Raw genomic sequence first — 12,581 nt, 5'->3', positions numbered from 1 at the left:
CAGGAAGCCACCATTTAATTTCAGATTGCTATGACAGTTTTTGTCATCATTCAATTGCATCGCCTTTCTTCTTATTTTTGGAAGCAAGTGCTGTCTGTCCAAATGTTCTTGCTTTCAAGGATAGCATGTCTACATTTCAGAGTTAGCTGCCAAAGAGCATTGCGAAAGCTGGAAAACAAACCCAGAAGACAAATAATAAGCAAACACGAATGAGAGTTTTTTTGTTTTTTTGTTTTTAACAATCTCTATCTGTAACTCAGATAAAAGATAAAGGCATTAAAATGTTCACTGTATTGGATAACCTATCTCAAGAAAGCTCTTTGCAAGTTAATGTTCATGACGTATCAATGATTGCCTGGAAGGTAACAATAAAGGTAATTTGGACAGCACTCAAATTCAATCCAAATTACCTTTTTATATATTGTTATCCAAACTGAGGATCCAGCACCTAGTCGTAGTAGTTCCAATGTGAGTTCAGCGCGTTATGTCTTATTTCTTTTGCCTGGAAGGTGAGAAATGATGTGTACTTAAGGGGTTAAAAATTAAATAAAAACCAGCATGTTCATTCAACACAGGAGAAATTCCTTCAGAAATATGCTTTTCTCAAAATATTTTGCTCTCTTCTTCAATGTATGGATCCACTTCGGGTTTAATGTAGGGGCTCCTTTACCATGCTGACTTCCCCTCTGCTGCGAGGTCATGACCCCATCACAGGAGACCAGGGAGAAAACTCCAACTCAGTTCCACTTTCATTTAACACTCCTAACACTTCTGCCTGGAATAACTGGACTAGCACCTCTCAGCGCCTTCTCGTGGCCTGCTGTTGGGTTTGTTTGTGTTACCTTTCCCCTTGAATTCTCACTTCATCTCAGTGGGATACAAAGCCTTTTTTCTCAGCTTTCCGTGCCTCTGTCCTCACATATGTTATTTCTTCCACTTAATGGAATTGTCGGGCGATTATATGCTGAAAACTATGGTGTTAGACGTGTCTTGTCGTAAACATCTCTCTTTCTTTTAAACACAGGAACTGATTCCTGAGTTCTACTACCTCCCGGAGATGTTCGTTAACAGCAACGGCTACCATCTGGGAATGAGGGAGGACAGGACCATGGTCTGTGACGTGGACTTGCCAGCCTGGGCCAAGAAGCCTGAAGACCTTGTTAGGATCAACAGGATGGTAAGGTTTAGGCCGCTAAATGGTATAGTTACCCTAGCTCAAATTATACCTGTGTATGATAGTACTTCTCTTATAATCCGGATAAAAATCTTCAGTCAATATTAAAACCTTATTGACCAAAAATTTTCACCATCATTTTTACTTTCTCCTCCTTTTATTCCTTGCCAATTATGACACTTATAGACATTAAAACTATTCTGACCATTTGTAATTTTATAAAGATGATAAGTAGTAAGGATTAATTTCATTAGGTATATTTATATATTCTTCTATATGCTATACTATCCAGCAGAGGCCATCCTTATTCTCACAAAGTGCAGTAAAGTATATGGCAGCACACTGCCTCCTGTCATGTTACATACTATGGTGGTTTTTTTGTACTTGTAATACACATAACATGTACAGTATATATTCGCTTTTGGGCTAAAACAAAGGAAATGGAAAAAGCTAATTTGAAAATATTATATAGGGCTATTGACCTTTGATGAAGTCATATAAAATTGCCTTGACACTGATTATTTGTAAAGATAGATAGATAGATAGATAGATAGATATGTATTGAACCCAAAAAAATGGGAAATTATAGTTCTACAGCGGCAAAATATCAGTCACACAGCACAGACCATAAATACCAATGAATGAATATGCATACATATAATATACATTGAATAATAGGATAAAATACAAGAACAAATATTTAAACATATGCAAGTTGGGAGTACAAATTGTGCAACTGCTTACCTAGTAATGATAAATATGTAGATAAACCTATTGTGCAAATTGCACTTAGTGCAGTATTGTGATGTCTGTGAGTGTAATCTACCACTCAGTGATGATAAAGTGTTAAAAGGTTGTATTGCCTGTGGTAGGAATGATTTCTTGTAGCGGTCCGTGCGACGTCGAAGCTGTCGGAGCCTTTTAGAGAAGCTGCACAAACTCACAGACGTAAAGGCCACCAATAGCATTGATTTAGCGGCAATATACTGTACTACTATACTGAGAATCTATTATAGGTTGGGATGATATCGTTTAGATGTATTTTTAAAATGGATGATTTACTTTTAGCTTTTCTGCCGCCTCCTCACATCCGCAAAGACATCCATTTCCCACTCTTCCTGCTAACCTTCCCGTGCATCTGTGTCTCCTTGACGTATTCATGAAGCATCTAATAAAGTGCAACGCTCAATACTAACACAGTACCCCTGACCCCTGTGATGTCACTGAAGGACAGGACCCAGGGCTAGTTTGCCCTACAGTGTTACCTGCTGTAATGCCGGGCCTCATCACTTTGGCAGCGTGCGGGGCCCTTTCCGTGCGCATATGTGTGTGTGTGTGTGAACGTTTGCATGTTTAATACACATTGCCTATCAACATGTGGTCCACAACTCCCAGCAGGTTCCAGGAACAGCACGGACAAAGACACGGAGATCTAACCCAATCTCCTGCTGTCCGATAAAGTCTGTTCTCCCTTTGATCTGGAATCGCTTACTGTAGAAACTCAATTTCACTCAAAACTACAGTGCATGGGCTTAGAACTGTGCAGATGCATTTTGAATACATATCCACATTGGGTTTTAACATTAAAGATAAAGTCAGTGTGTTAAAGCTGAAAAAAAAGCTGCATGATGCTGATTCCAAATATAGGCAAGTGCTGATTATTTTGGCGAATACAGTCTTCGATACCCAGAAGTCTTTTTGCTTTCCTTCAATTTTTAACATTCATAAAGGCTCTTACAAAAAAAGCCCATGTGAAATATAAAAACATTTTACATGAGAAAAAAAAATCCTCTATGGTATGACTCCACTTACTAATAAATTAAGGCCTGATGAGTAGCTCCTTCTTAAAAGCATACAAACTTCAATAATGCCGACACAAAGTTCCATGCATGTTATGTATCCGGAGGTTTGGGGGCCACAGTGTTTTTGGACCAGAGGTAGAAAGAGGCTCTGGGAACACACTTGACCTTTTCAGCTGGAGTGACAGGGCAGGGCTGGTCTCATGGAGGTGACCTTTCCCCGTGCTCTACCCCCACCGCCTGGTCCAGCTCCATCCGGCTCGTAAGGCTGGGAGTTGTCACGGCAATGCCTGCATCTCCAAAACAAGGAGAGAGGATGGCTGGGGGGGGAAAAAAAGGATTACAGTGGATATTTTCTCACTGTTGAAGGATACATGTGTGATTTTGCCTTGCATTGTTCCATTCGCAGACCAGTGGAGTCACACGCCCACAAAATCACAGTCCTCTGCCTCCCTTCTTTTTGTCTTTCTTTTGTTCTGTTCCCTAGCTAGCCCACACTCTTGCTTCCTCTATTATTTCATTTCTGTCAGTGAATATCTCTCCCCGCCTCACCCTCTGTCTCACTCTTCCTCTTTTTTTTTCCCCCTCCATCCTTCTCTTTCTCCCTCACTCCCTCCCTCCCACTTCCCATCTTTGCATGTGCCACTTTCAATTGAAGTGATATGCCCTGTGGCAAACTCTGCCTCTGTGTGCTCGAGCAGGCTTTGTTGGTAATGGCTGTTATTCCTGACGCGAGGGGAGGAGTGTAAATTCCTCCAGCAAAGCCTAACACCAGCATGCATGGGAATTATATTATACTGTATTGTGGAATAATACATCAAACCCCCACTGCATGGCTTCCATAGGTATATTTATAAGAGTTATCAGCCTTAAATCCCATCCCAAATCTCTCACTAACACTCCCACAAGAAATCACGTCTCCCTCTCCACACTCACAAGTAATTTATCAATGTTGCTGCTGCGAATGGTTTCACATCAAATTAGATCCCTGTTAGCATTGAACCAATTTCTTTGTCTCCATGCAAAGATAGTCGGACTGTATTTTAAGTAGACAGAGAAATGTGATATGTCCTGAGTTAGCTGATTATATTAAAAGGAAGGGATGCAGCTCCTGTCTCTTTTTTTTTCTCTTGTAATATTTATACACTCTAAAACAGGTTAAATATTTATCTTTATGCAACTGAATGCCAGTCATTTTCCCCTCACAGTACTCTTAATTAGTTTTGTGATGTTTGCTGTGCGGTGTTGCCTGGTAGGTGAGCCGTTCACAGTAAAGTAGGCTGTGTTTTGTTGTGTTCAGTGTTGTGTGGAAGTACAATTTGTGTTGTGTCTTCTGGCCCGTGTGCTGCTGGTATGCCTCTCACCTCTAATTGCCCTGCACTCCGCTCACAGGCCCTGGAAAGCGAGTTTGTGTCATGTCAGCTGCATCAGTGGATTGACCTTATTTTCGGCTACAAGCAGCGAGGCCCGGAGGCGGTGCGTGCCCTCAACGTCTTTCACTACCTGACTTACGAGGGCTCCGTCAAGCTGGACAGTATCACCGACCCTCCGCTCAGAGAGGTAAGGCACACACATTGCCATGGAGACAAAGCCCCACCGCCCCCCACCCCCTCCCCTTCTCATTTAACATAGGCACAACTTCCTGTCTCTATTTGTCCTGGCATGTGTTGGAGCTCCGGGAGCATTCATATCATGCATCTGTCAATCAATTATTGTGTCATGCAAATGTAAGCCGTGAGAGAATTTGGCAGAGCTGCTGACTCATGGAGTTTGCTTTGAGATTAACGCCATTTTCTGATGACAAGGGTTATTCATTTTCCCTCTCTCAGATAAACAGAATCTTTTAATATACGTCCACATAATTCATAGATCCTTTAACGTCAGGATTCCTCGCGCTGAACGTACTGTATGTTCCTTCCTTTAATCCGATCAATGAATCTGACTGAGCTCTTTGATCAATCAACTAAGGTCACTCAGTCAATAGACAAGGGAGTGCATCCTCTTGTTCTTAACGAATTAATTGAATATCTATGAGCTCGGCCGTACGACTCGTGAATAGCTTAATTGCGGAGAGGAGAAAGGGGACCTGAGACTGCAGCAGCTGGCGTGCATTGTGATACTTTCCAGTTTGAGCTTGTCTCTCGCTGTGATATCCACCATCTGCCGTCTGCAAAACAAGTCATTTATATACTGTCACTTCCAGGGGCGCCTTTATTTATCAAGTGACCACTATGCAAATCACCTGCTGAAGATTTGGCCCATCTAATTACCAAACGAAACTGTGAGAGGTTTGTTTTTCATCATTTTGAGAAAGATTAAGGTGATGCCTTTTTTAAAATTATTTTTCATCCAGCTGAGGGATTTTTTTAGCTGTCTTACACCACCTACTACTATTACCCTGAGAGATGACAGTACTGTTAGTTAGTTGCTGCTACTCAGACTCCCTAATTGTGCGCCCAGTTGATGTAGTCGCCATTGTGACATGTGAATGTATTTCTGCTGAAGAGAGAAATCGGCTCGGCTAATTGCGACTGATGTAATGCTGATATGATGGGCACTAATTACGACGAGCTTTCATACCTATAATCATGTTGCTCATTCCCGATGCATTCTTCCTCTCCCTTTAACATATAGAATAACTTTGTATATCTAACTCCCATATACTAAAACCAAGCAGTATCCTGAAATGCATTATGAAAAAGTCTGTTAAACAGTCATTTGATTTCCTTGCATATAAGCAATAAGATAAGATTTATTCCGAAATCGATAATTTTTCAACAAACCTGAAGAAAATAACAGTATTTCTCCAGGCAGATTACAACAGGTGTATTGTACTTTAATGCTCTGCTGATTTCATTTATGTTAAGATTAAGAAGTTAAGTTAAGAACAATATTCCTGCAGAGTCTATATCATTATGATCATTTTGTAGGTGATTTCCTGCAGGATTTATCGTACCATGGTTACCACGCCTCCTGTCTGCGAGCTGTCTCTCTGAGCCGGTGAGGTGGAGCATGGAAAAGTTCCCAATGAATGTCTCGCTAAGACCTCTCCTGAAATGTGACGATTGACTCCGGGGTATTGATTCATTGTGAGCCTGACAGGTGAAACTGCACATCCAGCATTAGTCATAACAATTAAGGCATTTGAAATGTCAATAAATTAGAGGTCATGAGAGATAATTTCCGCCCGTGTGTCAGAAAGGAAATGATGACACCCTCTGACACGCCGCCGGGCCTCTGGGTGAGGGCGCGGTGACAGCTCTACTGGGCACACTGCCAGAACAGCAGTCCTCCGATGTGATGCTCCTCCTGACAGCCTTCTCTTATGGACAAACATGACAGTAACCCCTTGATTCAAACCCCGCTGAGTCACTCACAAGTAAACAGACAAATTATTCATCAGTGGGACTCCATTCCTCCTCAGCTGCCACTGCCCCTCCCGCCCCCTTCTCAATCGACAAAGACAACAAAGTGTGATGTGGCTAGCCATCGAAGGGTTTGAAGCAGCTGAGATATACTACCATTTTCAAATTGATTTCAACTTGATATTCTCATAGTGACGGGACACAAGTCTTTAAATGCTTGACCTTAATAATAAGAAACGTCCTTCATATGTATCACATAGAATAAAGAGTATGTGTGCATTGCCATTGAAGATGACTGCTTTAGAGACAGTCAGCTGCTGGTGGACACGTCATTTGAGACATTTCTGCTCCCTCGTACAGTAGTGCACATGTCAACTCCCGCTGTCACTCAAGAAACACCCTCAGGCTAATTTGTTGTTAGTACTTAAGGATTTAAATAAATCCAGAAAAGCTTTTCTTAACCACATTTCCATTGGCCAGGATGGGCCGGAGTGTCGCCACGTGGGAAAGGAAGACCGCAATTACATTAAGAGTTGGTTTCTGCGTGTCTGGGTTGTTTCAGTGCTACTGTGATCTGTTTTTGTAATCGGTTTATACTACTTAAAATCCCATAGTGCTTATTGAAAGCAATTTGCTTCTGTAATCTCCCGAGTCAGTCAAAAGGTGAAAGGTGAAGCAGCTTCATATTTGTAGTTGCCGCCGCTGAACTCAGGTGGCGTGACTCAGCGTGCTCCCACGCTGCTTAGTGGGTCACGGCGAGGCCGTGTTTGCATTCTGTCTGACAGAGCTGTTGTGCTGCTGCATTGCATGAGTGCACTGGAGGACGCTGTTGGGGGGGGTGGGGGTGCTCCACCCAGCCTCTCTGTCACCAGTTTTGGAACCAGGCAGCAGTTAGAGAGAGATGCAGCCAGCCACTCACCTTTGAAGCATTTTTGCCCAAATCAGATGCGAACAAAGTCCTACAGGCAGACACTGTGTGTTATGATGGATGTTTGGTGCTCAACCAAGCAAGGCGCGTGTTGCTGGGAGGGGAGATCATCCAGATGGCTTTGGCAATAAGTGTCACTTATCAGCCAAAAAACAGAGTCTGAACTGACTTAAACTAATGAAGTGCCTGTTAAGTGCTCCCCATCCCAGACTGAGAGAGAGATATGTTTGTGACATACCTCAGAGAGGATTAGTGTGGAAGCACCTGAGAGAATATTGACACATTCGGATTATCCAGAACATAATCTTTAGTTAACCTTCAACAAGTCAGACCCCCCTTCCCTCAAAACACACGCAGACACACACACACCCCCCCCCACACACACACCCACACACCCTCCCCTTGCACTCTGGAAACAGTTGTTGGGCATCAAGGTTGTCTAAGAATACCAAAATTGGACATACAGCAGCCCTGTTTCCCTGGTAATAGAATCAGCACAAGAAATATGGTGATGTTGTCCACATGGCCTCCTTTGCCTTTCTGATCTTTGTATCAAATTTCTTTATTTGAACAGACATTGTGACCCTCACCCCAAACCTAACCTTAAAAAGCCATAATGTCAGTTGCTTATTACTTGACGGACTGCGTTGTAAAGAAACACTGACTAGCACTTAATGGTTGCCAAATGTGCTCACAAACTCCCATGAACACTTTCACTGCTGTGGACAGCGCCTTTTTTGGTGCTGTGGAAGATAGGAAGTGACCGGGGGGTGTTGGTGGAGGCGACTGTTTGGCTTGCAGGTGGCCTGTCCTGATTCAGTATCACCTCCAAACTTCCCTTGCCACATCTCCCTCTGTGGCATGTGCTGCCCAATAGGTCCTTTTGATTGTGAGCGGGGTGTACAGGCGGGGGAAAATGAAGGCTAGTCAGCCAGGCAGCCAGAAGGGCGGGCGAAAGGCTGAGCGATGCATGTTCCATTGTGCACAGTGGCATTGACGGACATCTACAAGCTCCCCTCTGATGGTGGAAGTGGCTCCAGTCACATCAATCACTCCCACCGTGGAGTGCCCCACTTTCAGTCAAGCTCAGCAGCTCGTACTGCTTGTTTTTCCCCTCACTCACTTGAGCCGAAGCTAATCTTTTGTCTATTTAAATGGAAGTTATTTTCTAATGATAGTTGAGACTCCTCCGGTGTGTTTTTTTCTTTCTTTCCTGTACTCAGGGTGCGTCACCAGAATCCATACTCCGATTTTGTACCCCATAAATCATCCTTCATCAAGGTTCCTCTGCCAAATTATCTCGGACTGCTTGTGTGATTTTGTGCCTCTGTTTCCTACGTATGTTTGTGTGCATGGATATGCTTTTCCCCTTTGTTTCAAGCACAATAACATCTAAAAACAGGCCGGCCTGCTGCAGTCCTAGCTGGATGTCACTCCAGGTTAACATTTATGCAGTGGGGGCCCCTGCGCCTGGAAATGGGAATGGTTAACTGAAGCATGTTAATAGGAAAAGGCTTGTCTCTTCCATACTAACACTTGGATGACTCTGCAGGCTGTGGGGGGAAGGGGGAGCACCCAGGCGGATTGGGAGTGCTCCCCTTTCCCTTTACCTCCCCCTTTCCTCAGAGGCACGGCTGAGTTAGGATTTGCTTGCATTGTCAAGTAACGCATTGACCCATCACTTTGATGCATATTGATTGTGACAGCCGCTCTCTCTCTCTCTCTCTTTCTCTCTCCTTCTCGTCTCTCTCTCTCTCTCCCGCAGGCCACAGAGGCCCAGATCCAGAGCTTTGGACAGACGCCATCTCAGTTGCTTATTGAGCCACATCCTCCACGCAGCTCTGCCATGCACCTGGTGAGAGCAACGTGCATGCTGGGAAAATTCCCTGCACCTCTGGTGTTGGTGTGTGTGAGAGACGATGTGTGGACCTGTGCAAGATTGAATGGTGTGGGTTTGCGGGGCCTGTATTTGTAGGTAGTCACAAGATTAAAATAGATGTCCCTGATTTCTTTCTTTCTTCCTATTGCCTTCAATCCACTCTGTTATGTAACTATTTCACAGCCTAACCCTAACCCTTACCTCATGTAGGTCACAGACAGACAACACTTTTCTTTTATAGCTGTTACTGCCTACTAGCAGTGTGGTGTAAAGGGAAGAGTGCTCCCTACTGGCCTAGAGGCTTCCCTCTCTCTGCTGTAAGCTGCTCTTCCCTGTCTAATCCATGTAATAGTCAGCCTAGCCCTCATTATCCCGACATGGCTCTCTCTGCTTTTCTCTCCCTTCAAGACACTTTGTAAGGCAGATTCCTTTGAGACCTTTTAGTGAAGTTTTCTCCTTTTGCCACAGATGTACATGTTTTCATCCATTTCTGTCAAAAGCCACTAAAATTAAGGACAAAGATGAGAGCTGAAACTGGTTCAAAACTCACTCACAGGATCACTGTGTCCTCCATTGCTTTTACACCTGCTACACTTGAACTTTAATCCAGGCTTGTTAAGGTTGAGCTGCGTTTTACAGTGGTGAAATAAGCACGTCTTTTAAAAAGAAAATGTAATGCTCCTTCTTTGTGGACCAAAGTCTTTCTGATACATGTGTGTCATGTACGCACCATCTCACGTGTACAGCCTACTCCATCCCAGTTGTGTCTTTCCCTTGTCTGACCAGTCCCTCGTCTGACTGTGTGTCTGAACCTAGTTTTTCCTCCAACCTCCACACTAATTGCCTCTTTCCATTCTTTTTCTCCCATGTCATCTTCTACATCCCTCTGCCTTCCGGCTGCGCCCCCTTCCTCTTCCTGCTCCACTGTCCTTGTACTACTCCTCCTCCCGCCATTGCATCCCTTCATCCTTTTACACTCCGTCTTCCCTCTCTTCTACTCAATAGTGTTTCCTTCCACAGAGTCCTCTCATGTTCAAGGACCAGATGCAGCAGGACGTCATCATGGTGTTGAAGTTTCCGTCCAATTCGCCGGTAACGCACGTGGCCGCCAACACCCTGCCCCACCTCACCATACCTGCCGTGGTCACCGTCACCTGCAGCCGCGTATTCGCTGTCAACCGATGGCACAACACCGTCGGTGAGTGGAGCTCAACACACATGGCAGGTGATGTGTTCAATCATATCCCCCTCGTAAAAAAAAAAAGTGCCACACCTCATGCGATACCTACCACAGCAGCGGCCCTGTAAAATCACTTCATCACCATCACACACAAACCTGCCCACCACTCATAATAGAGCTGTAGCCAGCTGGCTGTGTGAGAGGCTAGCACCTCCTAGGTAAGCTGACCATGAGTGTTTCCACATGTTCCTTTTCAGACATGTGTGAACAACATTACCCACCAAGCCCCTCCCTGAGAATCAGCCTCACCTCAGGGTCAGAGGGCCAAAGCAATGGTTACTAGGAAATTAGGCCGCAACTGCACCACATTCTCCTCACACGTCCCCATCTGTCACTGTAGAGACACACTGAGCCCAGGACCAAAGAGGCGGCACTGTGTGGCTGCTCTGGCTGCTCCCACACTAATGAACACAGCTGCAGCACCCTTGCCATCCTGTCGGAGAGGACGGAAATGTGGTTTGGCTTTTTCAGAATAACGATGATAATAAGGTCTCCATATTTTCAGATGTGTTGCTGTTTCAAAACTGGCTCCAGATACAGATTGCACGGATGAGATGTCTCCATTCTGTTTGACACTATACAAGTAAAGCCCAGCAAGAAAGACAGAAATCTTTCTAATTAGTCTCGCATTGCCAGACTTTAGTCCACAAAACTTAGACTTAGACTTCTCTTTATTAATCCTTTTAGGATGACTCCCGCAAGGATATGGAAATTTCCAGCATCAGTTTTCAGTAAGAAAAATACAGTATAGGGAGAAAAAAGACAGTATAAAGGTAACAATATTAACAGTACTAATAATAATAACAATAAAACCTTTGGCTATAAAAAGACATTTACCATAAATTATCAGTCAAGTGTCACACCGCTGTGGAGTAAAGTTTGGTTACACCACAGGTGCAGTACATTCTGGGATAGGCAGAAAAAAATGCTCTGGGTTGTTTGCATTTCTTTAAACCAATCACAATCGTCCTGGGCGGCGCCAGGTTCCATAAGCAGTCATGGTGGCTCTGCAGATAGTCCCGGGCACAAACTAGTTTTGGTGGAACATTTGCACCTTGCAAAACTCATTAACTGTTTAGACAACACAGTAACATGAGCTTATTAAATTGGCTGAACACAAAGTGTATCGCTTGGTGTATTTCGTCCACAGCGATCCCCAAACCAGTCGGACATATTCTGAGGGGCAAAGCATGACATCTTAGGCTCTATCCTGGAAATGGACTGTACTTGTGTTAATCTACACTACTTTCTGATGGACCTGATGGGGTCTGTGTGTAAGAATGCACACGTGCAGAGGTGAGAAATAGCCTCAATTGTTAATATACTTATGTTTCCCTGCCTGTATCCAGGTCTCCGGGGAGCACCAGGCTACTCTCTTGAGCAGGCCCATCACCTGCCTATAGAGATGGACTCTCTGGTTGGTGAGTAGGCGTCCTTGTTTTGAATGAAAAATACAGCTTTGAAGCAAGAAAGTTCACCACTGGCTTTTACATGCTCGGTTTTAGCTGGAAGGGTCTTAATAACTTAATAACACAAGTTCTGTTCTGTTTTATTCCCAACAGCCAACAATACTGGAAGCAACAAGCGCCAGATCACAGACCTAGTGGACCAGAGCATCCAAATCACCACACACTGTTTTGTGGTGACAGCTGACAACCGCTACATACTGGTGTGTGGCTTCTGGGACAAGAGCTTTCGTGTGTACTCCTCCGAGACAGGTAGGTTACAGTGTAAACTCTATTTCCTATAGAGGTGTGCACTGACGTGTGGAGGACCGAGCGCTATAATGGGAATTATACAGTCTTGTTGCTGTTCTCTCCTGACAAGCCTTGTAGAGAAAGTGATAACTGTACTGTAACACGCTGGGACTCATTTCTACTAATTTCTTTTCTATTGATAATGACTCAGTGGCAACAAGACCATAATTTACTACATTTTGACAAGCTGCATTTAATGTCCAAACTTGGGGGTTGCGAGGGATTTCACAAGAGGATTGAATGGATAAGAAAAAAGTCTGTTTCTTTTCTCTTATGAAATACTGGATACTTCGACCTATTCTGGCCTTTAAAAATCCTTCAAACATTACAAACCAAGAGAGAAAAATCACTCTTGTGGGTTGAACTGCCTCACCCTGTCCACACTAAAGCCTTAATCTGTAATGACGGGTCACAGGCAGACGTTTTATTTGAAGAGGTC

The 12,581-nt window shown here is 44.0% G+C and overlaps 1 protein-coding gene across 11 annotated transcripts in view; it reads left to right on the top strand.

The window, feature by feature from the left end:
• nbeab (neurobeachin b) overlaps positions 1 to 12,581 on the top strand; it is a 286,390-nt gene that overhangs the window by 262,476 nt on the left and 11,333 nt on the right. For 8 of the 11 annotated variants that reach the window (XM_032502122.1, XM_032502050.1, XM_032502075.1 and 5 more), the window contains 6 exons: positions 1,025 to 1,177; positions 4,366 to 4,533; positions 9,032 to 9,121; positions 10,151 to 10,343; positions 11,735 to 11,806; positions 11,948 to 12,103. In XM_032502122.1, the coding sequence (XP_032358013.1) occupies positions 1,025 to 1,177; positions 4,366 to 4,533; positions 9,032 to 9,121; positions 10,151 to 10,343; positions 11,735 to 11,806; positions 11,948 to 12,103 (832 nt within the window). The remainder of the gene's footprint in view (positions 1 to 1,024; positions 1,178 to 4,365; positions 4,534 to 9,031; positions 9,122 to 10,150; positions 10,344 to 11,734; positions 11,807 to 11,947; positions 12,104 to 12,581) is intronic. The other 3 variants (XM_032502085.1, XM_032502056.1, XM_032502032.1) reach the window with 1 other exon arrangement.

Source organism: Etheostoma spectabile, chromosome 3 (genome assembly GCF_008692095.1).
Source record: "Etheostoma spectabile isolate EspeVRDwgs_2016 chromosome 3, UIUC_Espe_1.0, whole genome shotgun sequence".
Taxonomy (NCBI): Eukaryota; Metazoa; Chordata; class Actinopteri; order Perciformes; family Percidae; genus Etheostoma; species Etheostoma spectabile.
The sequence above is the reverse complement of the archived record's forward strand: the minus strand, read 5'-3'. Positions and strand labels throughout refer to the sequence as shown.